The 24754-nt window shown below is 56.9% G+C and overlaps 1 protein-coding gene across 14 annotated transcripts in view; it reads left to right on the forward strand.

Moving 5' to 3' along the window:
- Nucleotides 1-1138: 1138 nt before the first annotated feature.
- The window catches only part of MYO15B (myosin XVB), a 33872-nt gene continuing 10256 nt past the window's right edge, over nucleotides 1139-24754 (forward strand). For 5 of the 14 annotated variants that reach the window (XM_070483628.1, XM_070483630.1, XM_070483631.1 and 2 more), the window contains exons 1-33: nucleotides 1139-3291; nucleotides 3675-3738; nucleotides 3938-4047; nucleotides 4217-4291; nucleotides 4629-4725; nucleotides 4979-5082; nucleotides 5196-5313; nucleotides 5476-5589; nucleotides 5730-5891; nucleotides 6479-6592; nucleotides 6700-6758; nucleotides 6834-6966; nucleotides 8613-8708; nucleotides 8960-9091; nucleotides 11111-11236; nucleotides 13727-14118; nucleotides 14205-14525; nucleotides 14948-15065; nucleotides 15332-15495; nucleotides 19510-19603; nucleotides 20272-20328; nucleotides 20644-20701; nucleotides 20927-21057; nucleotides 21753-21848; nucleotides 21967-22202; nucleotides 22287-22465; nucleotides 22689-22761; nucleotides 23237-23398; nucleotides 23638-23738; nucleotides 23845-23921; nucleotides 24046-24130; nucleotides 24332-24430; nucleotides 24578-24687. In XM_070483628.1, the coding sequence (XP_070339729.1) occupies nucleotides 1193-3291; nucleotides 3675-3738; nucleotides 3938-4047; nucleotides 4217-4291; nucleotides 4629-4725; nucleotides 4979-5082; nucleotides 5196-5313; nucleotides 5476-5589; nucleotides 5730-5891; nucleotides 6479-6592; nucleotides 6700-6758; nucleotides 6834-6966; nucleotides 8613-8708; nucleotides 8960-9091; nucleotides 11111-11236; nucleotides 13727-14118; nucleotides 14205-14525; nucleotides 14948-15065; nucleotides 15332-15495; nucleotides 19510-19603; nucleotides 20272-20328; nucleotides 20644-20701; nucleotides 20927-21057; nucleotides 21753-21848; nucleotides 21967-22202; nucleotides 22287-22465; nucleotides 22689-22761; nucleotides 23237-23398; nucleotides 23638-23738; nucleotides 23845-23921; nucleotides 24046-24130; nucleotides 24332-24430; nucleotides 24578-24687 (6156 nt within the window). In that variant the 5' untranslated portion in view covers nucleotides 1139-1192. Of the gene's footprint in view, nucleotides 3292-3674; nucleotides 3739-3937; nucleotides 4048-4216; nucleotides 4292-4543; nucleotides 4726-4978; nucleotides 5083-5195; nucleotides 5314-5475; nucleotides 5590-5729; nucleotides 5892-6478; nucleotides 6593-6699; nucleotides 6759-6833; nucleotides 6967-8612; nucleotides 8709-8959; nucleotides 9092-11110; nucleotides 11237-13726; nucleotides 14119-14204; nucleotides 14526-14947; nucleotides 15066-15312; nucleotides 15496-19509; nucleotides 19604-20271; nucleotides 20329-20643; nucleotides 20702-20926; nucleotides 21058-21752; nucleotides 21849-21966; nucleotides 22203-22286; nucleotides 22466-22688; nucleotides 22762-23236; nucleotides 23399-23637; nucleotides 23739-23844; nucleotides 23922-24045; nucleotides 24131-24331; nucleotides 24431-24577; nucleotides 24688-24754 lie in introns of those variants that run through there. The other 9 variants (XM_070483640.1, XM_070483642.1, XM_070483639.1 and 6 more) reach the window with 8 other exon arrangements.

Genomic DNA, 24754 nt, shown 5'->3' on the forward strand with positions numbered 1-24754 from the left:
GGATTACAAACGTACATACCCTATGGTCCAGCAATTCTGCTTCTAGGAAATGATTCTACTTGGACACGGGTGAAATGACAGTCCAGTGTTGTTTGTGACTGGAACAAAAGATGGAGTGAAGGCAGCATCTGCTTCAGATATAAAAAATGTGTCAATAAAGAATTGGTTAAACAATGGCACATTCATTTGCTGGAATACTACGCAGTTGTGAAAAAAAGAAAGAAAATTAAGATCTTTATGTTCTAGGATGAAATCTCCAAGTGAATCTGTTAAGTTCAAAACACAAAGTGAAAAGCCATGAACCAGATAAGCTTCCACCTGGGCTCAAAGGGGAAAATCAAATATTTGCTGCTTTTCTCTGCATGGATTGTTCTGGAAGGAAATACAAGAAATGGGTAAGCTCAGGGAAAACTGAGTGGCTGAAGAACAGGAATGGGAGACTTTTATCTTGTGGATTTTGAACTCTGTGAATGTATTATCTGCTCAAAAATCAAATATTTAAACAACACACACATGGAGCAATCAGGGATTTATGGGGTCTGGTTATTTTCCACGACTCAAAGAGGGTCCAGGGCATTTGTCTCACATCAGTTCAAGGTGAACACGTAGGTTTTATGCAGTTTTCTTTAAATTATATTTCACAACCTAAAAGATCAACAACAAGGACTAACAAAGCTCACGGAGAGCTTGCTGTGGACCCAGGTCAGCCGGGTGCCAGCCTCCTGGGGCAATCCAGGGGCTAAGTGAGGAGGGAGGGTGCCCCCTAGAGCCCCCAGGAGGAGAACAGCCCAGACAGGTTCTCTCAGCGCCCCCTCACCCACTGCTGGGCAAGCAGTGCGGCGGGAGCAGAGCGTGGCCCCGTTTGGCGCGGTGCCAGGGCGGCCCGGGCTGGCAGCGACTCCCGAGCGGCACGGTTGCCCTGTCCACGGCCTTTGTCCGCAGCTGCAGCGTCTCCTCTTTCCTGGGCGGCCTCCGCTCCATTGTTGGCCGAGGGGATCAGGAACCGGGGCCGCCTGCATTATTGATGCCTGCGCAGAAGGCGGGAGACGCTGGCGGTAGATTGAGCCCGAAGCCCCCGCCAGGGCAGAAACAGTGAGGTGCGCAGCCCAGGGCTGTGGGCGCCCGCGGGCAGCCAGATCCTGGGGGAGGAAAGAACGGAGGGGTCGGGAAGCCCCTCTTCAGTGGGCCCGCTATGGGCAGGAGCAAGGGCAAGGCCCCTCAGCGCCCGGAGGCACCCGGGAGGCCGGCCTCGGGGGAGCAGGAGTCCGGGTCGGCCAGCGCGGACTGCGCGCCCAGCCAGGAGCGCCGACAGGGCCGCGGCAAGGCCCGCGGCGCGAGACGGGTCCTGGAGCCCGCCACCGCGGGAGGCCAGGGGACCCCCGGTCGCAGGAAGCCCACCGCAGAGGGGAACGGCGGCTGCACACGGCCAGGGACTGGGCAGCCCATGGAGGGCCAGGAGAGAGGAGGCAGCGCGCGGCGTCGGGGACGCGGGCCTAAGGACAGCCGCGAGCCCGGGGACAGCCGTGCGGGGCGCGGGGCGGAGGGGAGTCTTCCCCGAGGAGAGCAGACGGGCGAGCGCGGCCGCTGCAGGAGGAGAGGAAAAGCGCGGGGACCCTCGGCTCGCCGGGGCGGCGGAGAGACCCGAAGCCTCGGTGGGGACATGTCGGGCGGAGACGGGGGCAGCTCCTGCCCGGACAGCGAAGCCCGCGAGGCCAGGGAAAGCGGCAGTCAGAGCGGCGGGGCCCGGGAGCTGCGGCCCAAGTCGGAGCAAACGGACACGGGCTCCGGAGGCACCCAAACCGGGCCGGAGTCAGCGCTGGAGCTGAGCGAGCGCCTGAGCAGCGACGGCCCGAGCGGCAACGGCAGGGGTAGCGACGAGCCCCCCGCCGAGCCCCGGAGCCAGGAAGGGTCGTCGGGGCCGGGGCCCCAGGGAGCAACCGAGGATTCCGGGACAGACACGAACTCGAGTCTGGAGGGGGCCGGCCCTGGACGGGACCCACGGGCAGCCCCAGGAACGGCGAGCCGGGCCACGGAGGCTGAGCCGGACCGAAAAGCCGCGGCCTCCAGCCCCCGCGAGGGCAGCCGCGCGCGCGTCCCCTGGAGCTGGCGGGCTTCTCGGGACTCCAGGTCGGCCCGGGACGCGAGAGACAACAGGACGCAGGCGGAGACTGAGCCGCGGGGCGCCGGGCCCGGGAGAACCGAGGTCTCGACTGCCCGGGCTCGGTGCCGCCAGGTCGGAAAGGTGGTGGGGAAGGTGCAAGTGGCGGCGGGGGAGAGCGAAGCGGGGGCTTCAGGGAGAGACCGGCCGGGGGACTCAGCGCCGCTGGTGGCCCTCGTGGCGCTCCGCAGCCTCCGCGCGAGGTCCCCGCCAGGCCCCGCTCCCCAGGCCGCAGGTCCCCGTCGCGCCGACCTCAAGCGGCGGTTCCCGCGCGTGGCCCGGGCCCTGGGCCTCCTGGGGTGGCTGCAGCGGAGACTCCGGCGGGCGGCAGGCGAGGGGCGGGGAGCCGGGCAGGGGGCTGGCGAGGGGCGGGGGGCGGGGCCGGCGGAGGGCGAGGGGCGGGGCCGCGGGCCGGGGCTGCGGCGCGGTCTAGCGCTGCGCCTGGCGGGCGTAGCTGGGCTAGGGCGACCGCCGAGGGCTCCCCCTGGCGACGGCCCGAGCTCCCCTCAGGTTGCGGAGACCCCTGGCCCCGACGAGCCTTCTGAGGACCAGGACCCGACTCCCGATCCCAAGTTCGCGGTTGTGTTCCCCAGAATTCACAGGGCGGGGAGGGCATCTAGCAGCCGGATTTCGGAGGAAGCGTCCGCGGACGCCCCCTCCGGGGAGGGGCGCGTTTGGGCCTGTGCAGAGGCTTCAGGGGACAGTGAGGGACGCAGGGCCAGTGGAGAAGAGGCGGACGGACTCCGCCGCGGCTCTCTTCTCGGCGTGACTCCCCCCGCTGAGTCCCCACTCGACGACAGCGGCTCCAGCAGCGAAGCGGAGCCCGAGACCTTGGAAGCCGAGGCTCCGGTGCACTGGGCGCAGGGCTCCGAACCCCGCGAGGACCCTGGTCCTGGCACCGCCGCACTGCTGCCCCGACTCGCCTTGGAGACCCGCCTGCGGCGGGAGAGGGGCCCGGACGCCTGCGGGTCCCCGAGGGAGCGGTGGGAGCCCGAGGATGAGGCCGAGGAGGCGCTGGAGAGGGACCTGGAGCTGAGCCTCGGGCCGGGCCTGGAGGCGCCGCCCTCCCCGGGTGCCGAGGGCAGGAGCCTCGGGGCCGGCCTGGAAGACACCGAGGACCTGGCCCGACTGCGGTGAGCAGTCCTAAATCCGCCGTGCCTGGGCACACAGTTCCTCATAGCCCACTTGACCCCCGTTTTTATTAATTGTGTCCTTAGAAGGGATTTTGCCTCACAAAACGTCGTCTGGCTGGGAGGGACAGCTGAGGGGTGAAAGTCAGTGCGCCCGCCTGGGACTTCCTTCCCTAACTGGCACAAAGCTTCCCTCAGGGTCAGCGGCCCGGTGCTGCTTGTGGCCCCCATGGAGGGGATAAGTTATGTAGCAGCTGGGCCGCCGTGAGCAGCAGCTCAGAGAGGGTGCACGACTTGCCCAAAGTGTCTCTGCAGCCAGTGGAATCGCTAACCCAGGATCTCCTTCTGCCCCAACTCCCTGCTCCTCCCCCCTGCTGTCCCCACAGACCGATGTGTGACAGCTCCGTGCTGCTGTGCCTCAAGAAGAGGTTTCACCTGGGCCGAATCTATGTACGGGGGCGCCAGGGAGGGGATAGCGGGCTGGGATGCCCTTTCCCCTGGGGACAGAGGGCCCTCTGGCACCCCTGGAGCTTCTCTTGCGTCTCCTCCCTGGGCTGGGTGCTGCGCCCTCTCTGGGGAGCTGCAGTGGGGCCAGGGGCAGGGCCTGCTCCCTCCATGTTCTGATGAGAGTTTGTGCTTTCTTCCTCAGACCTTTGGGGGACCCCTCCTCCTTGCTCTGAACCCCCACAGGCCCCTGCCTCTCTTCTCTCCTGAGGTCCTGGCCAGCTACCGCCCCAGGAAGGCCCCCAACACCACCCCGTACGTGCCTTGCCCCACCAACCCTCTGCTTACCTCCCTGGGCGGCTAAGCCCAGCGCGTCCCATTGATTGAGGTCCTGGGGACTGCGGGCGTATCCTGCCTACATCTAGGAGGGCCCCAGATGCCCATCTCTGGCAACCTTCTCATCTGCCCCCTCCTCCTTCTCCAGACACATCTTTGCCATTGTGGCGTCAGCCTATGGCCTGTCTCAGAGCACTGGCCAGGGCACGTGCATTCTTCTCAGGTGAGTGGCTGATCCCACACGCCTCACTGAGGGCAGGGAGTGGGAGGACCTGAGGTCTGCATTTGAAATTGCCCGTCTGGTACATTGCTGGGTGGCAGCTCTGGACTTTGTAAGGGCTGTGTTCCTGGCTGAAGTCACTGTGTGTACTCCTTGACGTGGCATCTCAGGGACTTTTTTCTGTTTGGTCTCCACGCCCTGGATCTATCTTTCTGCATTTTTAGGCGTCTCCTTTAGTGTTGGTATGACTTCCAGGCGGGCACATTCCCACTTCCTGGGCTCAATGGGGTCATCCTATGTGCCCCTTCCTGGTGACCCTGCCAGCACCTCCCTTCTTCAGTGGGCAAAGCGGCTCAGGGAAGACAGAGGCTTCCAAAAGGATTGTGCAGTTCCTAAGCAGCCTGGAGCAGGAGCAGATGAGAGACAGGGGATGTCAGGTGAGGGGCAGCTGGCCATTTCTCAAGGATCCAAGAGGGACCATCCTTCTCTGGGCCAGGAGGGTGGTCTTCAGGCCTCTGGCTTCTCCTTGGGGGCAGCCCCAGGCATTGACTACTGCGGAGGCAGGTGGGGTGGGGCTGACCCTTCCATGGACCAGCATAGTCCCCAGGCACAGTGTCCTCAGCTGGGACGTCTGATCAGTGGGTACCACTGCTGCTCCCAGGGCTACTTGAATGCCCCTCTCCCATACAGCTGGATGGCGTGCTGCCCCTGCTCAGCAGCTTTGGCCATGCCAAGACAGTCCTCAATGCCAACGCCAGCCGCTTCGGCCAGGTCTTATGCCTCTGCCTGCAGCAGTGAGTGATGGGGTCCGGGTGGGCATAGGGGGCACTCATGATCAGTTCCCCTTACTGAGAACCCGAGGCTGCTGCCCTTGGGCCTAGCTCATGGTGGGTCCCATTCTGAGCAGGCCCCTGGGTTGCATGCACCCGGGGCACCCCCACCCAGACTCCTGTGCCCACAGAGGGGTCGTCGTGGGAGCTTCTGTGTCACATTATCTGCTTGAGACCTCAAGGGTGGTGTTTCAGGTAAGACCCACCCTCCTGCCCACCCCTCTTCCAGCTCCCAGAGTAGGAAAGAGGGAGGGGCCCCTGTAGGGGGCTGTGGCCCTTAAGCTCGCAGGTCTGCCCTGCTCCCCTGGGGCACAGGACCAGGCACTGCTCCCCCTGAGCCAGTCCTTCTCCCCCAAGGCCCAGGCTGAGCGGAGCTTCCATGTTTTTTACGAGCTGCTGGCAGGGCTGGACCCCATGGAACGGGAGCAGCTCTCCCTACAGGGACCAGAGACCTACTACTACATCAACCAGGTGAGGGCACGGCCCACTTGGTGCTGGGCAACAGGGCCTGCCCAGGGAAGGGTCTCGGCGCCGGGGTCTGACAAAGAGCCAGAGTAGAGGGGGGCTGTGGGTGGCCAAGCCCTGCCTCTCACCCCTGCTGGGCTCTGCAGGGCCAGGCCTGCAGGCTCCAGGGCAAGGAAGATGCCCAGGACTTCACAGGACTGGTGAAGGCCCTGCAGGTGCTAGGCTTGCGCCCTGAGGAGTTGACCACAGTCTGGGCCGTGCTGGCCTCCATCCTGCAGCTAGGCAACATCTGCTTCTCCTCTTCAGAGGTGGGCTCCCCGTGCGCACTGGATCCGTGGTGGCTTGTTTGCATAATCAGGGCAGCGATAGTGATGCCAAACACTTGTATGTGGGAGGCTGCCAAGCCCTGGGCTTCCCTCAGGGCCTCCCAGCCGCCCTGGAGAGCAGGCAGACCCCCATCGTGTAGGTGAGGGCTGAGACCCGGATCTTCCGTGTCTGTGCCAATGCCGGTGCACTAAGCCGCCACACCTGGCACACCTGGCGCTAACTGAGCAGCTGTTATGCACCTGGCTCTGTGTAAATTACTTCATATCTGTTTTCTGATTCAGTTCTCACAACACTGTAATACAAGGGGTGTTATTTTTCCTTTAACAATAAGACAGTGGAGGCTCAGAGCGGGGAAGAAACTTGTCAGGGCCTGCCCACGAGTGACGCGGGCAAGTCGGGACTCACACTCCAGGCCCTCAGACTCCAGAGCCCACTCTTCCCTGCTCAGATCTATCTTCCTTTGGGTAACAGGGCAGCTTGCCAGGCAAAGCGCGGCCCTGCCCCTGGCCTGGGGGCTGTAGCCATTCCACAGGCAGAGCTCTCCCTGCTCCCTCCCTTCTCTGTCCAGCGAGAGTCCCAGGAGGTGGCTGCTGTGTCCAGCTGGGCCGAGATCCACACAGCTGCCCGGCTGCTCCGGGTGCCACCCGAGCGCCTGGAGGGGGCTGTCACCAGGAGGGTCATGGTGAGCCTGAGGGCCCTGGGGAGGCGGGGCCCAACCCCGACCCTGACTACCTGCAGCCTTGGTGAGCACCCACCTGACTTACCACATGCATCTCCTCCGCCCTCCAGGAGACGGCCTATGGCCAGGTCTGGAGATCCCTGCCAGTGGAAAGTGCCATTGATGCCAGGTGGCCCTGGGGACAGGAGAGAGCTTAGCTGGGCCTGGCACTCTGCTGCGTGTGGCTCACTCACCATGCCCGCAGGGACGCCCTGGCCAAGGCACTGTATTCGCGGCTCTTCACCTGGCTTCTGAGGAGGACCAATGCAAGACTGGCACCGCCCGGGAAGGGAGGCAGCACGGACACCGTCACTGTCGTGGACGTCTATGGCTTTGAGGTCACCCCTTGGCTGGGGGGCCCAGGACGGGGTGCTCACCTCATCCTGATTATTTCTGGGGAGCCCCGCAGCTCAAGATCTCCTGTAGGGGGCGCTCGTGAGCTGTGTGCCCCCCTGGCCATGCTCTGTGTGCGGGGCTGAGCTGGCTCCGGGGGGGCTGGGCTGCAGAGGTCGAGAGGAAAGGGAGCAGCCCCTGTCTTTGGGGACTTTGGAGTCTGGCGGAGGAGTCAGGCTGGCCGAAAACCTCGGCGCTCCCCCTCCCATTCACCTCCAGCTGCGGGGAATTGAGAGGGGGTGTGTCCACCACAGGCCATGTTTGTTTCCAAGCAGCGCCTCTACTTCCTTCTCTGGTACCCGGCTGGACAGCCTGAGGCCATGCGCCTTCCTGGCTTCTCTTTGAGAAGGGCTGGAGCCCGCGGGAGCCTGGCACCAGCTGGTGCTTTCCTCCTGCAGAGAGGCGTTGCTTAACACTACAGATGAGAGCAAGGGCTCTGGATGCTCTCAAGCTCTGGGGTGTGAGTCCTGTCACTCACTAGCTGTGTGACCTAGAGCAAGTTAATTCACCTCTCTGAGGCCCAGTTCCCAACTATAAACCAGGGGTCATAACAGGACCTACTTCATGGGCAGTGAAGCTTAAAAGACATGGTCCTTGAGAGAGCCAGGCGTTCTGTAGGTGCAGCCATTCTGCTCTCTGTCCAGTCCTGACATCACCTCTGGAGAGTTCTGTCCTGCCTGGCCTTCCAGAGAATCTCAGGAGCCTCCAAGGCAGTGGGAGCCAGAAGCCCTGGGTGGGGGCAGCCACAGCCTTGCCTCCTGGGCACCAAGAGGAGGGGGCAGGGGGGACTCCCCCAGATGGGCCTGAGTTTTCATAAGTTCTCCACCCCTTTCCAGAAGATCCCACCACCTCAGGGCAGGGTGGAGGGGCCTAGAGCAAGAGGAGGTGGCCCCCACCCTCAATCCCTGGACGGGGACTGTTCACTGTCCCCTGCTTTCTCTTGGTCTCCAGTGTGTCCTTAGTGACCGTCCCTTCTCTGAGGAGGCGACCACGGCAAGCGTGTGTGTGTGCGCATGCACACGCATGCACGTGTGCTCTTGTGTGTGTGTTTTAGAGCATGCCAAAACTCTCTGTACAAAACTACATGAAATGGGGGCTCTGCTGGAATTGCTGATAAAGAACGGGACGCGGGGCGCACAGAGGAAGGAGCCTGTAATTCCTATAGGAGGAATACTGAAGGCTTCTTAGAGGCGGCTGCCTGGAGCCCTGCTTATGAGGATGTGGGATTCTGATAGCCAGCAAGCTAGGTCTTAGGAAAAGTGACCTTCTAGAGCACAGGGTGACTGTGACCAGAGGCCTGGAGGCTCACAGTCGTGTGAGGCAGACGGCAGGGGTGTGGGGTGCCAGAGGGAGGCCTGACTGTGGCCGGGGCAGGGCTGAGGCAGTCCGCATGCTGGGCCAGGACCTGTGGACTTGACCCTGTGGGCTGCAGCATCAGCCTTGGGGCACCAGTTCTCCCTGAGTGCTGGGGAGAATGTGGGCAGGCCTGCAGAGGGGCACGAAGGGAACCAGGCCTGTGTGCCGGCCCCCCACACCTGCCCTGTGCCCCCGCCTCGTGTGGATGCCCACCTCACTGCCTGCGTGCCCCCAGGCGCTGCGGGTGAACGGCCTAGAGCAACTGTGCAACAATCTCGCCAGCGAGCGCCTACAGCTCTTCTCCAGCCAGATGCTGCTGGCCCAGGAGGAGGTATGAGGAGCTGGGTGTGGAGGCGGCAGGGGGACACCCAGTTATTTCCCAGAACAGAGGCCATCCCTGGGAAGGAAAGGGCACTGCCCTGAGAGCTCTGCCCCAGTGCTCCTCGCGATGGGCCATCTCAGTCCTTCTGAGCCTCAGTTTACTCATCTATAAAAGGGAGGGTCATCCCTGCTCTGGCTCAGATGAAGTCCCCCCTGAACGTGGGTGGGCTCTGTAAACGGCCAAATGCTGGCTGTTCCCAGGAGGAGTGTCGGCGAGAGTTGCTGCCCTGGGTGCCCATCCCCCAGCCTCCGTGGGAGTCCTGCCTGGACCTCCTAGCAGACCAGCCCCACAGCCTCCTGAGTATCCTGGATGCCCAGACATGGCTGTCCCAGGTGAGCCCCCAGTGGTGGGGACAAGGAGTGGGGGCCCTGATGCCCAGGCCGGAGCCAGCAGGGCCTCTCAGGGGAGCGACAAGGTGATGGAGTCCGGAGACCCTGCCCATGGCCTCTCAGCACAGCTTGGGAAGGCAGTGGACACACTGGGTTCAAATCCGTCTCTGGGTGATCTTGAGCATGATGCCTGACCTCTGAGTTTCCTCAAGTCCTCACTGCAGAAGGGGACAATAGTGCCCGAGGGACAGGGTGGTGGGGACTGTGCAGGGCTCATTTGGGGCTTGCGAGGGTCCCTCAAGCCTCTGACCAGTAGACCTCAAGCCATGGTGTAAATCCTTGATGACTGCCTTCCACCCGCCCCTACCTAAATACCCCCTGATACTGTCCGGACTCTCCCCTACTTTACATTTTATGACACTCATGTCCTTGTGCAATGACAGTGTATGTTTATTCATCGACTCTTTTCCCTGAGCTAGACCGAGCTCCATTAGCGCTGGGCCTGGTTGGAATGGTGCACGCCTTATCCACAGCGCCTGGCACATGTTAAGGGTTCATTAAATATTGAATGAATGAGTGAGTGAGTGAGTGAGTGAGTGAATGTGTACAGGAGCTGTGCTAGGGATAAAACGATGAGCAAACATAGACCCAGTCCCTCCCCTGTCAGAGCCTGCAGTGCAGTGGGAGAGAGCTGTTAATAACACAGACACAGAACCAGACACAAAATCACACCTGTACGGCTCGGTGAGTGTGTACAGGGCCACGAGAGCATGTGGGGCTTGGGCCGTTTCTGGGATCTGAGGTCGTGTAAACTAAATACACCGTCACCCCAGATACAAGATGACCCCCGTTTTCCCATTTAGATGTTGAAAATGAAAGACAAAAGTAATGGTAAAGTAGTCAGATGTGATTATAATAGTTCATTGAAGGCTGGCCCGGTGGCACAGTGGTTAAGTTTGCGTGCTCTGCTTTGGCAGCCTGTGGTTCATGGGCCCGGATCCCAGGCATGGACCTACACGCCTACACACCGCTCATCAAGCCATGCTGTGGTGGCATCTCACATAAAATAGAGGAAGACTGGCACAGATGTTGGCTCAGCGACAATCTTCCTCAAGCAAAAAGAGTAAGATTGGCAACAGATGTTAGCTCAGAGCCAATCTTCCTCACCAAAAAAAAAAAAAAAATCAATATAATATTAATGTAAGAAGTATCAATATATATTAGATATTAATATAACAACACATTATGTTATATTAATATATAACATTTGTTTATTAATAATCATACATATTTGAAATCTCTTATTAGATGATAGCATGTTAATTCTTAAATGGTCTCTTTTCCCAGTTCACACTTCATAAAGGTTTATTAAAGCTTGTCACAGTCATCTTTGACGTCTCAGGGCCACTTTTGGAATCATGCAGCCTGATTTTCCAGGACTCACGGGTATCATTAGGTCTCCATTATTTGAAACAGCACTTTTTGAGTCCGTGTTGGGTGTTGACCCTGGAAGTGTGACCCCAAGCCACAAGTTCCCATTTATAGGACATTAAGGCAGGTGTTTCCCCATGCATTTGTTGTTATATGTTCCTTAGCTCCATAAAATAACCTCTTAGCGGGCGGTTTTTTCAAAGTAACTTTGAAAGACTTGTTTAAAAACACTGCAATGGTGAGGCCATACTCCCTGTCTTAAAGTCCCCCGGCCCCATTTCTTTTAAATAATTGTATCGAGTGTCCTCCATAAGCCGCCGAGTCTCGTGTCGCCTGAGGCGGTTTCTGTGTGAGAGGCTCCTGTGTCTCTGAGGAAGCCCTGAGAGGTGGCATTTGGTCGCTGAGAAGAGTCCTGGGAGAGCGCGCCCTCCATGAGGACTCGGAGCTGGCGCGCCTCTTCCTGGCCAAGGAGCGAAACCGGCGCTCACCTTGTGTTCAGAGGCTGCGGGACCCGGGCCAGGGGGCGGAAGCACAGTCCAAGGGGGGAACAGCACGTGCCAAGGCCTCACGGAAGCCGGTCCTTCTCACCAGGCCACAGATCACACCTTCCTCCAGAAGTGCCACTACCACCATGGTGGTCACCCGTGCTACGCCAAGCCCCAGCTGCCCCTTCCTATCTTCACTGTGCGGCATTACGCAGGGACCGTCACCTACCAGGTATCAGGGTGAATCAGGGTTGAACTCAAGGGTGAAGCAGTGAGGGCATTGTGACGCTGGTGTCCCCTCCCAGAGCTGAGTCACCTGATAGGTGAGAGGAGTAAGTGAGGTGGGTACCTTCCAAGGCTTGGCCATCTGTCCCTACCTGGGCCCTCGGCACCACCTAGTTCTGAGCATCATTTATCAAGTTCTGGGTGAGAATTATGGGGTGGGAGGAGTCGAGGCCTTGGGACCCTCTAGACCAAGACGGGCAGAGCGTACGCCTGGGATCCGGCTCTGATAACCGCAGGCAGTCTGCTGCTTCTAGCCTCCATTTCTTCATCTGTAAAGTGGGGATGGAAATCTGTCCTATGGCGTTGTCGTGAGGATCAACACAGTCACACGGAGGTGGCTGCACAGGTGCATGGCACGTGCTAAGTACGCACTGGAGGGACTTCCCTTTCCCCCTTCTGAGTTTCACAGCAACTGCACACGTACCCAGGAGGAGAGCTCCTGAGGGGAGGGGGCCTGGTATAAAGAGTAGGACCATGCGACTGGTTTGAGGTGGGGCAAGTCAGGTCAGGCTTCCTGGAGGAGGTGATGTGCTCTGGTTGTAGAAGAAAAAATACCAACTACCCGTGAGTTACCCAAACAAGAAACACAAGGAGTATATGTCAACTATACCTCAAGAAAAACAAAAACAAAAAATCACATCTAAAAAAAAGAAACACAAGGAGATTGAATAGAGAAAACTATGAGACTGTATCAAAGGTCACAAAGGACAGCTTAAAAATGGCGGGACAAACCAAGTTCCTGCTGGGAACCCTAATACTGTTCATGCTTTCCTAGTTAATCTGGAAAAGTAATACAATTCCAGACAACACCCCAATGGCGTTTTTATGCGAGGAGGAGGAGGAATGAGTTTTGATAAAATTATTCTGAAGTCCTATCTGGAAAATAAATGCATGAGAATAGCCAACAAAATATTGAAAAGCAAAAGATGCTGGAGGAATTTGTTCTACCAGGTGTTAAAACATTTTAAAGCCCTAGTAATTAAAAAAGTGTATTGATAAGGAACGGATCCATCAGCGGAACAGAACTGAATAGTAATAACAGGCCCAGGATGTATAAAGGAACTGGACACACGACCAAGGTGGCCTTTGGAAAAAATGTGGTAAAATACACACCATGTAAAATTTACCACTTTGACCGTTTTTTAGTGTACAATTCAGGGGCTTTAAGTCCGTTTACAAGGTTCTGTAACCATCATCACTATCCGTTTCCAGAACTTTGTCATCATCCCCAAGAGAAACTCTGTTCCCGTTGAACACTCATTCCCCATGCCCCTCCCCCAGCCCCCGGGAATATCTGATCCTCTTTCTGTCTCTGTTAGTTTGCTTATTCTAGGTGTCTCATAGAAGTGGAATCATAACACACACACACATACACAATCTTTTTGTCTGACTTGTTGCACTGAGCATAATGTTCCCAAGGTTCGTCCATGTAGCACATAGCAAAATAGGCCACGTTGGTTATCCATTTATCAGTTGATAGACACTTGGGTTTTTCTCCCTTTTGGGGTCCTGTGAATAACACTGCTGTGAACGTGGGTGTATGAGTATCTGTTCAAGCTCTGCCTCCAGTTCTTTTGGGTCTGTAGCTGGGAGTGGAATTGCTGGGCCACATGGTAATTCTATGTTTAACTTTTTGAGGAGCCACCACACTGTTTTTCTCAGTGGCTGCACCATTTTATATTCCCACCAGCAATGTACGAGGGTTCCAGTTTCTCTGCATCCTTGCCGATACTGGCTATTTTCCGTCTTTTTAAATTCTAGCCAGCCTAGTGAGTGTGAACTATCTCATTGTGGTTTTGATTTGCATTCCCTAATGACTAATAATGCTGAGAATCTTTTCATATGATTCTTGGTCATTTGTGTATCTTCACTGGAAAAATGTCTATTCAAGTCCTTTGACCATTTTTGAATTGAGCTGTTTGGTTTGTTTTTGTTGAGTTGTAGGAATTCTTGGAACAATCTGGATATTAATCCCTTATCTGATATGTGATATTTTCTCCCATTCTGTGGGTTGTCTTTCCACTCTCCTAATAGTGTCTTTTGACGCACAAAAGCTTTTAATTTTGATGAAATCCAATTTGCCTATTTTTCCTTTTGTTGCCTGTGCTTTTGGGATCACATTTAGGAAATCACTTCCAAGTCCAACGTCATGAAGCTTTCTCCCTATATTTTCTTCTGAGTTTTACAGTTTCAGGTCTTACATTTCGGTCTTTGATTCATTCATTTTGAGTTCATTTTTATATAGGGTGTGAGACTAGAGTCCAACTTCATTCTTTTGCATGTGGATTTCTAGTTTTCCCGGAATAATTAGTCGAAGAGACACAGGTGGACTTTTAACTCAGAGGGGAGAGGCTGGCTTATTGGACAAAGGCACCAGCGTCCACACGCAGCCGTCTCTCCTTGGCTTCCCCTCCCCTCCCCACATTGTCTCTTGCAGGTTCACAAGTTTTTAAACAGGAACCGGGATCATCTGGACCCTGCCGTGGTGGAAATGCTTGCCCAGAGCCGCCTCCAGGTGCTCCTGCTAGCCCTCTCAGGCCCCGCCCCTCTACACTCCGTTCCCCCATTCTGCCCTTGCCTGGGCACTTCTGCCCAAGGGTCTCGCCCGCAAGCTCCTGGCACCTTGGGCCGTGGGCTGAGCTTGCCAGGGTCTGGACGCTGTGAGCAGGCCCACCTGGCTCCCCAGCCAGCTCAGCCCGCTCTCGCCCCACAGCTGGTGGGCAGCCTGTTCCAGGAAGCAGAGCCCCCGTCTGGGGGAGGTCGAGGCAAACCCACGCTGGCCTCTCACTTTCAGCATTCCCTGGGGGACCTCATGGCCCAGCTAGGCAGGTGAGAACAGTGTCCCCCAAACCTGACCACAGGGAGTTGAATGGGCGGCCAGTCTGTGCCCAAGTGACCCCCCTTCCACCCATCAGGAGCCATATCTATCTCATCCAATGCCTCAACCCCAACCCCGGAAAGGTGAGCTCACCCAGCACCTGGCCCCAGAGCCCTCCCACCCCTGCCCTGCCCTGCACTTCTCAGTCCCCAGCTCCTTGTGCCCTGCGCCGAATTCCCCACAGCTTTAAGCCCCTGACTCCAGCTCTCACGGGCTCTGTCCCATGGCCGCAGCATCCAGGCCTCTTTGATGTGGGACACGTGGCAGAGCAGCTGCGCCAGGCAGGCATCCTGGAGGCTGTGTGTGCCCGCAGTGCCAACTTCCCTGTGCGCGTGCCCTTCCAGGCCTTCCTGGCCAGGTAGGACCTCAGGATGGGGCAGCCAAGGGCCCAGGCACCTCGGGGACAGGACTCACAAGGAAGGCCCCCTGCAGTGACCGACAGACCTGGGGTTCCTTCAGGGTGGAGGCGGACCCACTTTCCCAGGGACCCTGGGCCCGGCATCCAGCCCTCCTTCCCTTCATTCTCTCTGTCTCTCCTTCTCTCCCCGCATCCCTCTCTCCTTTGACTATTCATTATCCCTCTACCCCTCCATGCCACTGTTCATCTGCCCCTCCGCCATGCAGCAAAACTCTCCTGGGTGCCTGGCACACAGTAGGTGCTTTCCAACTCATGGTTGAACTTAGAGACTGAGTAGACACCAAGGGGCTCAGGATGTTAAACAAGCGTGCAGGGAGGTCCTCGCTGTGCTTGTTCCAACCTCGGCTCTGTCCTTGGGGCAGGTTCCGGGCCCTGGGGACAGAGGGGCAGGGAGAACCCTCTGACCGGGAGAGGTGTGGTGCCATCCTGAGCCAGGTGCTAGGGGCTAAGTCACCCCTCTGTCACCTTGGAGCCACCCAGGTGGGTGTGTGTGTGCAGGGGGACAGGCAGGGCTGGAAAGGGAGAGGAGCATTCTGGGACAAACAGGGACCAACTCAGGATTTGGTGGTTCTTCTGGGTGATGGGGAGATAGAGAGGGGCAGGGCAGCATGTGTCCCGGGCATCCTGGGAGAATAGACTGTCTGGCTAGAAGGGAGGAGGCTGAGGGCTCAGGAGAAGAGCAGGGTGGGCCCTGGCCCCCTGGCACTCACGCCTGGCCTTCCTGCAGCCCTCCCCTCTGCCCCCAGGTCCTGCTGCAGGAGCCGGGCTGGCAGCAGCTGCAGCAGCACTGGGCCCAGCGGCGCTCGCAGATGCTGCTCACCCTGCACCGAGGCCTCCTCACCTGCATCTCCCACCAGCGCCTCCGCCTCCTGCCACGGATGCAGGCTCGTGTGCATGGGCTCCAGGCCAGGTCTGCAGGGGTAGGGTGAGGCCGTGGGCCTCCTCAAGGTGGTCGGGGAGATGTAGGGTCTCAAAGCAAGTCTGCCTGCACCAGTGCCACCCCATCAGCACTGGACTCTCCTTGATGGCATCCCCGCCCGTGCCCATGCAGTCTCTGTTCGAATACCCCCAGTCATAAGAAGCTCATTACCTGTTGCGACCGCCCGCACCTGTAGTCTTGACTCCTTGAGAGTTCTCTTTTCTAGTCTGTTCTTCACTCTGCAGCAAGAAGGTTCTTGTAAAAGCATGAATCAGGTTGAGTGAGGCCCTGCCTGCCTCTCCAGCCTCAGTTTAGGCCAGACTTTGACACTCCCGGCTCTTTGGACTCGCTCCTATAAGGCTTCCCTCCCCCTTCTCACCTAGCTCCCTCCCTCCCAGTCACGCTCACAGTCTGTCTTCACTCACTCACCCGACAGCTGTTTGTCGACCTTCTTCTCCGTCTGCCCTGGGCCAGACGCTGTGACACGGGATGAAGGCCGAGACGGTGCCTCCCGGACTAGCTGGGGAGTCACATGCAGACAGTAGACCAGCTGCCAGTCACCCCAAAGGTGATTGCTGAAGCGCTGAGAACAGAGTGAGGGAGTGCCCTGGACACCAGGGAAGCTTCTGGAGAGGGGGCACCCGCCACCACTATCTATTTCTAAAACATTTCCGTCACCAACGGAAACTCTGTCCCCATTAAGCAATAATCCCCAGCCTCCCTCCCCCCAGCCCCTGGTAACCTCCAGTCTACTTTCTGTGTCTGCGAAGTTGCCTGTTCTAGATACTTCACGTAAGTGGACTCATATAGTATTTTTTTACGTCTGGCTTATTGCACTAAGCATAATGTTTTCTTTCTTTCTTTCTTTCTTTTTTGCGGAAGATTAGCTCTGAGCTAACATCTGCTGCCAATCCTCCTCTTTTTTGCTGAGGAAGATTGGCCCTGAGCTAACACCTGTGCCCATCTTCCTCTACTTTATATGTGGGACGCCTACCACAGCATGGCTTGATAAGTGGTGCATAGGTCCACACCCAGGATCTGCACCAACAAACCCCAGCCGCCAAAGCAGAATGTGCGAACTTAACCATTGTGCCACCGGGCTGGCTCCAAGCATAATGTTTTCAAGGTTCATCCTTGTCATAGCACGTATTAGAACTTCATTTCTTTTTTAAGGCTGAATAATGTTCCATTGTATAGATAGACCACATTTTGTTCATCCATTCGTCCGTCAATGTACATCTGGGTTGTTTCCACTTTTTGGGTCCTGTGAATAACGCTGCTGTGAACATGGGTGTACAAACGTCTGTTCAGGTCCCTGCTTCCAGTTCTTTTGGGTCTGTAGCTGGGAGTGGAATTGCTGGGCCATATGGTAATTCTATGTTTAGGTTTTTGAGGAGCCACTGAACTGTTTTTTTCAGCGGCTGTACCATTTTACATTCCCACCAGCAATGTACGAGGGTTCCAATTTCTCTACATCCTTGCTGATACTTATTTCCCATTTTAAAAAATTCTAGCCATCCCAGCGGGTGTGAAGTGGTCTCATTGCAATTGCCTTTCTTATGGTTGAAAACTTCTGTTTCCTTTCCAGTGAACTATTTGCTCCTAATATTTGTCCATTTTTAAAAAATTATTTTACTGAGGTCATATCGGCTTATAGCATTGTATAATTTCAGGTGTACATTATTATGTATCAGTTTGTGTATAGACTGCATCGTGCTCACCACCAATAGTCTAGTTTTTATATGTCACCATATATATGTGCCCCTTTACCCCTTTCACCCATCTCCCACCCCCTTCCCCTCTGGTAACCACGAATCTGTTCTCCTTATCCATGTGTTTATCTTCCACATATGAGTGAAAACATACAGCATTTGTCTTCCTCTGTCTGGCTTATTTCACTTAACATAATACCCTCAAGGTCCATCCATGTCATTGAAAATGACGTGATTTTGGCTTTTTTATGGCTGAGTAGTATTCCATTGTGTATAAGTATATAGATCACATCTTTATCCATTCATCTGTTGATGGGCACTTGGGTTGGCTCCATGTCGTGGCTTTTGTGAATAATGCTGCAATGAACATAGGGGTGCATAAATCTCTTTGAATTGTTGATTTCATGTTCTTTGGGTAAATACCCAGTAGTGGGATAGCTGGATCATATGGTATTTCTATTTTTAAGTTTTTGAGAAATCTCCATACTGTTTTCCATAGTAGCTGCACCAGTTTTCATTCCCACAAGCAGTGTATGAGGGTTCCCTTTTCTCCACATCCTCTCCAGCACTTATTACTTTTTGTCTTGGCAATTATGGCCATTCTGATGGGTGTGAGGCAATATCTCATTGTAGTTTTGGTTTGCATTTCCCTAATAATTAGTGACGTTGAACATCTTTTCGTGTGTCTGTTGGCCATCTGTATATCTTCTTTGGAAAAATGTCTGTTCATGTCCTCTGCCCATTTCTTCATCGAGTTGTTTGTCTTTTTGTTGTTGAGTTGTGTGAGTTCTTTATATATTTTAGAAATTAACCCTATGTTGGATATATGATTTACAAATATTTTCTCCCAGTTGTTGAGTTGCCTTTTCATTTTGTTCATGGTTTCCTTTGCCTTGCAGAAGGTTTTTAGTCTGATGTAGTCCCATTTGTTTATGTTTTCTTTTGTTTCCCTTTCCTGAGTAGACATGATATTCAAAAAGGTACCGCTAAGACTGATGTGAAAGAGTCTACTGCCTATATTTTCTTCTAGGAGTTTTATGGTTTCAGGTCTTACATTCGAGTCTTTAATCCATTTTGAGTTAATTTTTTTAAAAAGATTTTATTTTTCCTTTTTCTCCCCAAAGCCCCCCGGTACATAGTTGTGTACTGTTAGCTGTGGGTCCTTCTAGCTGTGGCATGTGGGACACCACCTCAGCATGGCCTGACAAGCAGCACCATATCTGCGTCCAGGATTCCAACCAGCAAAACCTGGGGCTGCCAAAGTGGAGCGCGCGAACTTAACCACTCAGCCACGGGGCCAGCCCCCTCTTCCTGCTTCTTAATTGGGTTGTTTGTCTTGTTGTTGAGCTGTAGGAGTTCTTTATATGTTCTGGATTTTTTTTTTTTTTTGAGGGAGATTAGCCTGAGCTAACATCTGCTGCCAATCCTCCTCTCTCTCTCTTTTTTTTTTTTTGCTGAGGAAGACTGGCCCTGAGCTAACATCCGTGCCCATCTTCCTCTACTTTATATGTGGGCCACATATACGCTACCACAGCATGGCTTGCCAAGTGGTGCCATGTCCGCACCCAGGATCTGAACTGGCAAACCCTGGGCCGCCAAAGCAGAACATTCAAACTTAACCTCTGCGCCACTAGGCTGGCCCCTGTTCTGGATATTATTTGTCAAATATGTGATTTGCAAATGGTCTCCCATTCTATGAGTTGTCTTTTCACTCTCTTGATAGTGTTCTTTGATGCACAAGAGCTGTAGATTTATTTTTAAGTGTTTATCCTGCTCAGGGCTCCTTCATTGAGGAGTCTGGTCTTTCCTATGTCTGAAAAATCCTCAAAGACATTATCTCTTCCAGGATCTCCTATTAGATTTCAAGTGATGTCATTTTTTTCATTTTCAGAAGTTCTACCTCTTAAATAATAAATATGCCAGACTCAATTCTAAACATATCTGTTGATTCATTTAATCTTCTCATGGGGCAGGTATTACGAAAATCCTCATTTTACAGAAGATGAAAGTAAAACACAGAGAGGTAAAGTAACTTATGCAAGAGCACAGTGACTAGATAGCGGGGGAGTGAGCCCAGGCGGTCGGCTCCCGAGTCTACGATCTTGATCCCTCTGCCAAACAGCTCCTCAGTTAACTTGCCTTCTTTCAAAGTGGCCTGGCCTCTCCTGTTGCTTCTGTTAAGCGCTCGGGGCTTCACTGGCCCCGGTCAGCCTTTACATTCATGTCTTGGCTTGGAGGATTCGGGTACCGGGTGTAAGTTTGGACTCCTCGCCACCCCCTCCCCGGCCTCCAGGAAGCGGTACCTCCTGCGGCGGGCAGCTCTGGGACAGCTGCACACCATCCTGCTGGTGGCCCGGCCCCTGCTCTGGAGACGGCGGAGACTGCAGGTGAAGCATTGAGGGAGGGGGGCTGCACGGGACAGCTCAGGATAGAAGCCAGGCAGCCTTGCTGTCCAAGTTGGCCGAATCCCGACAGTGTCCACCCTGCTAGCCTAACCGCACAAGGACTGAGCCCTCAGAGACCATTGCGGGTCAAGCTCCTCCCATTTCTCTCTGCCTGGTCAGGGTAGGCTTTGCTGTCCTTCATCCTGCCCACACCCCATGGCCTGACTCCACCCTCCCCATCTGAGGTGTCTTCCCATCCCTTCCAGCCCTTCCTTGGGGCCCGGCTGCTCCCCTCTCCCTGATGACTTCAATTTGAGGGCCATAAAGCAGCTCAAAGGTCTGTGCCCATGTATTGCTCACGTACTGCTCCTGTCTCTGGCCCCTCCCTGGCTGGACTTTGTCCCCTGGGACCTTGTCCTTCTTTTCCTCCTGCCCTCTTCCCGGTACCCTGACAGACGAGCAGTGACATCCACATCGCTAAGGCTGGTGAGGGCTCTGGAGGGCTGGGGCAGGCTGCTGGCCCCTCTGGGTCTGTGTCTGTTCCTCTGGTGGTGGCAGGGCCTCCCGGGGAGAGGATGGGGCAGCTGAACTGCCAAGCTGAGGAGGAGCCACCAGGAGGCTCGTGGTGACCCCTTCCAGGGACATCAGCTCTGTCTGCATCTCCCCAACAGCTTGGGCATTGGCGTGGCTGGCACGGCGGCAGGGCCTCCAAGAAAGTGCCAAGCATGGTAGGTGGCTTGAAAGCTGGAGGGTGTCTGCTGGGGTATGAACTTGCTGAACTTGGCATGGCTTGAGGGCGAGCGTGGGGTCCTCTGGTGCCGCCAGGGGTCCTGTCTCTCAGGGGCATCCGGTGTGACCCCTAAGAGGAGGCCTGGGGTGCCCTTAATTTCCCTCTGAGGGCTCCTGGGACCTGGTGTGTTTGAGTGTCCAGGATGAGAATCCTTGGTCTTTGGAGGGGAAGTTTATAGTCCCGGGGCTGTGGAGGGACACTGGGTCCCTGAGCCCCCTCCCTTAGTAACTGATCAATTGCTCCTCTCTACCAGGAGCTGGGGCGCCTGGAGATCCCGGCCGAGCTGGCTGTCATGCTGAAGACAGCGGAAGGTGAGTCTTGATTGGTGTCCCTCTTGTCACCACCCCTCCTCCAGTCCCTCTAATTGCAGTGGGTCTGTCCCTGTGGTCCCCTCTTCTGATGCTCTGGGCTCCCCCAAGCTCCCTGCCCAGCTTCCTCTGCGTTGGGCTGGGGGCTGATGGTGAGGGGTAGAGGCGGTGCCAGAGCCAGGTACCACACCTGGGCGTTTCTGTGCTGCCTCCCGGTGCTGTCCCCAGGCCGTCAGCACGCCCTAGCAGAAAGCATCACCGAGTCCCTGCCCCCGGAAGTCCCTGCCCGGCCCAGCCTGACACTCCCGCTGGACATTGACCAGTTCCCCTTCTCCAGCTTCGTCTCCATCAGCTTTCAGGTGGGCCCCCAGGCATCAGCTCTTCCTGGCTGACCCCCACGGTTCCCAGATGTTACCCCTGTGAGGCAGAAGCTGTGTCTATTCCGCTTTGTCCGCCCTCCCACCTCCCTCTCCTGTCATGGGCTATGGATGCAGCTGCATTGCTCGGAAAACGTCCGTTGAACCTAAATGTCTCACTCTCTAGTGTTACTTAGATCCGTAATGCCGTACCTTTGTTACACCTGTGGCATTGCCCTTCCATTGAAGTCGTGTCGTTGAAGCATGTGTAATGACGCGGCAAACTGTCCGGGCTGCAGTGTTGAATACAAAAGCAGGAGTCAAAACTGCACCCAGAGTGTGATCCCAATCTTGTTAATAACAACAACAGGGGCTGGCGATGTGTGTATCTCTGCAAAGAAAGTAAGACTAGAGAGAGAGAGGCTAAAATGTGAACTGTGGTTATATCTGGCAGTGGAATGTTAATGGTAGTTTTTATTCTTCATCCTTTTTCATGTTTTCTGAGTTTTATGCATGCGGGGGCATCAATTTTCTAATCGGAAAGAGCAGTTAAGATGCATTTTTAAGATGGTTTTCTGCACCAGCTCCTCTCCCTCTCCCAGGATTTATGCTCCCATGGGGCTCCCCTCGGGCTATCTCCAGCAAGTCAGCACAGACCAGCCCCTGTTCAGGCACTGTGTCACCCTCCTTCCTTGCAGGAGCCATCCTTGCCCAGCCCTGGGCAGCTGCTGGCCAAGCCCCTGACCCGACTGAATGGTGAGAACCCTCAGCATGCCCTGGATATCAACAAAGTGGTGAGTGACACATCGGAGAGGGGGCGGGGCAAGGCAGGCCCGACCCTGGCTCATGGGTGCTGGCTGGGCACAGGGGAAGCCCTGCATGTCCTCCCCTCACCTCGCTTTGCGTCTGCAGATGCTGCGGCTCCTAGGGGATGGGTCCCTGCCACCCTGGCAGGAGCAGATCATGGGTGAATACCTGGTGAGACAGGGGCAACGCCGGCCGGGGCTGCGGGACGAGCTCTTCAGTCAGCTCGTGGCCCAGCTCTGGCACAACCCGGACGAGCAGCAGAGCCAGCGTGGCTGGGCCCTCATGGCCATCCTGCTCAGCGCTTTCCCCCCAATGCCTACCCTGCAGAAGCCACTGCTCAAGTAAGGGGCCTGGCAGATGGGGACATGGTGGGTGGGGTCAGGGGACTGTCCCGCCCCTACAGCAGCCCTGTGCTGTCCCTGCAGATTTGTGTCCGACCAGGCCCCCAGAGGCATGGCAGCTCTGTGCCAGCACAAGCTGCTGGGGGCCCTGGAACAGATGCAGCTGGCCCCTGAGTCTGCACGGGCCCACCCACCTACCCAGCTGGAGTGGACGGCTGGACGGCGGCGGGGCCGCATGGCGCTGGACGTCTTCACCTTCAATGGTGATAGCCGCCTCCTGCTCAGGCTTCTGTGGGCCCCCAGAGGAGCCAGCCCTGCTCCCTCGCCCTCCTTGGACCCCCTTTCTGCCTCAGCTCCCCTGCTGCAGCCCTCGGTGACCCTGATCTCCCTTCTGTCCTGCTTTTGGTCCCCCTGGGACAGCTGCCCCTTCCCATCAGGGTGGACCCTGTTGTCCCTCACCCCTCCCTCCCACCCCTTGTTCTGCAGAGGAGTGCTACTCGGCCGAGGTGGAATCCTGGACCACGGGGGAGCAGCTTGCTGGGTGGATACTGCAGAGCAGGTATGGGGGGCCTGAAATTGGGGGAGTAAGGCCAGCACTGACCATGGGCCCGTCCTCCTCCTGCGTCCTCCTCCTCCCAGCCCACTCTCCCACCAAGTGCCTCCCAGCTGCTCCTGAGGCCCAGGGCCAAAGCCTGCTCCCTGAAGGGGTGAGGGGGGTGAGCTGTGGGCGTAGGGGGCAGGGTCCAGACAGTTAATCCAAGATGGGGAGCAAGAGTAGAGTTTATACTTACAGTCCAGATTCTGATGAAACAGGTCAATAAATAAATGTGAGCATCAGAGCCCACGTAGAAGGAGAGGGTCGTGAGTTGCAAATAAAGGAGAGCTGTCTGAGTGAAGCCAGGCTCCTCACCCAGGTGCCTGCTCCCTTCTGCAGCCTCCTCCCCTTGGACCGTCCTTGGGTGGGGTCCTTGTCCTTTGGGGTTGTTATCTGCCTGGCTGATCACCTCCCTACTGCACACCCTTGTCCCACCCAGAGGCCTGGAGGTGCCACCTCGTGGCTGGTCCATGTCATTGCACTCCGGGGACTCCTGGCAGGACTTGGCTGGCTGCGACTTCGTGCTGGACCTGATCGGCCAGACGGAAGACCTGGGGGACCCGGCTGGTCCCCACAGCTACCCCATCACTCCCCGCAGCTTGTAGGTGCCTCCCCAGCACCCCTGTCCCCGGCCTGCTCCTGTCCCTGTCCTGTTGTAGTGACCCCCAAAGCTACCCTCTCACATCCAGGGGTTGACAGGTGCTGCCACAGGCCCAGCCCTGACCTAATCCTCCTCCCACCCCGTGGGGACGCCCCCCACAGCGGCTTCTGCACCTTGCCTCAGCCTGGGGACCACCCCAACCAAGGCACACCCTTATCTGGGCCCGCTATCTCCTGCAGAGCTGAGGACATCCCCCCGGCCCCTGGCGTCCAGGCCCCATCACTGCCCCCAGGCCCCCCTCCAGGTCCAGCCCCAACATGGCCCATCAGGAGCCACACAGGTAAGGCCAGAAGTGGGCACTTTGGGGTTGGCAGAGTGCTGGGACTGGGGGTGCAGGAAGCCCCAAGCTCCAGGTGGGTGACATCAACCTTCCTCTGGCCCCACAGATGGGTCCCAGACCTCGGGGAGCCTGGACGGCTTCCTGGACCACCTCTTCGAGCCAGTCCTCTCCGGGGGCAACAGTGTAAGTGTCCTGCACACACCCCGCACCCCATCCCTGCCCCTACCTGACTGCAGTCTCTGCTGCCCCTCCATCTCTCCCAGGGCTCTAGCTCTGACCCTGTGACCTGTGACCTTTGTCCTTTCAGGATCTGGAGCAAGGCTGGGCTCTGAGAGGCCGCATGAAGGGAGGGGGTGCCATGGGGCCCATGCAGCCAGGCAGCTACCCCATGGGTAAGTGTGGGGCCAAGCACCCATCCTGGGTCTTCTCGGCCCAGCAGCATGGGTAGCTGTGGCCTGGGACCCCCCAGGCAGCTGGGGTCAGAGCTCCAGCCAGCACCCTGGTGGCCCTACTCTTCTCTTTGCCTGGGGCTGGGAGGGAGGTGGTCTGTGGGCCCAGGTAAGGACCGACCTGGGAGGGCCCTCTTCCCTCAGTGTACCCAGGGATGGTGCAGATGCCCGGATACCAGCCAGCCATGATGCCTGCACCCATGCCCATGATGCCTGCCATGGGCGCAGTCCCCCCCATGCCAGGTAAGGCTGGGCCAGAGGCACCGGATCTTTCTCAGGGAGGGATTAAAGGAGAGCAAGTCCTGCCAGGGGCCCAGAGGGTACAGTGGGCAGAGGGCTGTAAGCGTGACTGTAGCGCTCACCCACCCTGCCCGTCTGCCACACTCGCAGCCATGGTGGTGCCACCACAGCCACAGCCACAGCCCCTGCCTCCCAGCGTGGATGCGAGGCAGCTGGCGGTCCAGCAGCAGAACTTCATCAACCAGCAGGCGCTGATTCTGGTGAGGGTGGGCAGAGGCCACGGGCTGCCTAGCGGGGACAGGTCTGTGGGGCAGGGCCAGGCCAGCT

Source organism: Equus asinus, chromosome 13 (assembly GCF_041296235.1).
Source record: "Equus asinus isolate D_3611 breed Donkey chromosome 13, EquAss-T2T_v2, whole genome shotgun sequence".
NCBI classification, from domain to species: Eukaryota; Metazoa; Chordata; class Mammalia; order Perissodactyla; family Equidae; genus Equus; species Equus asinus.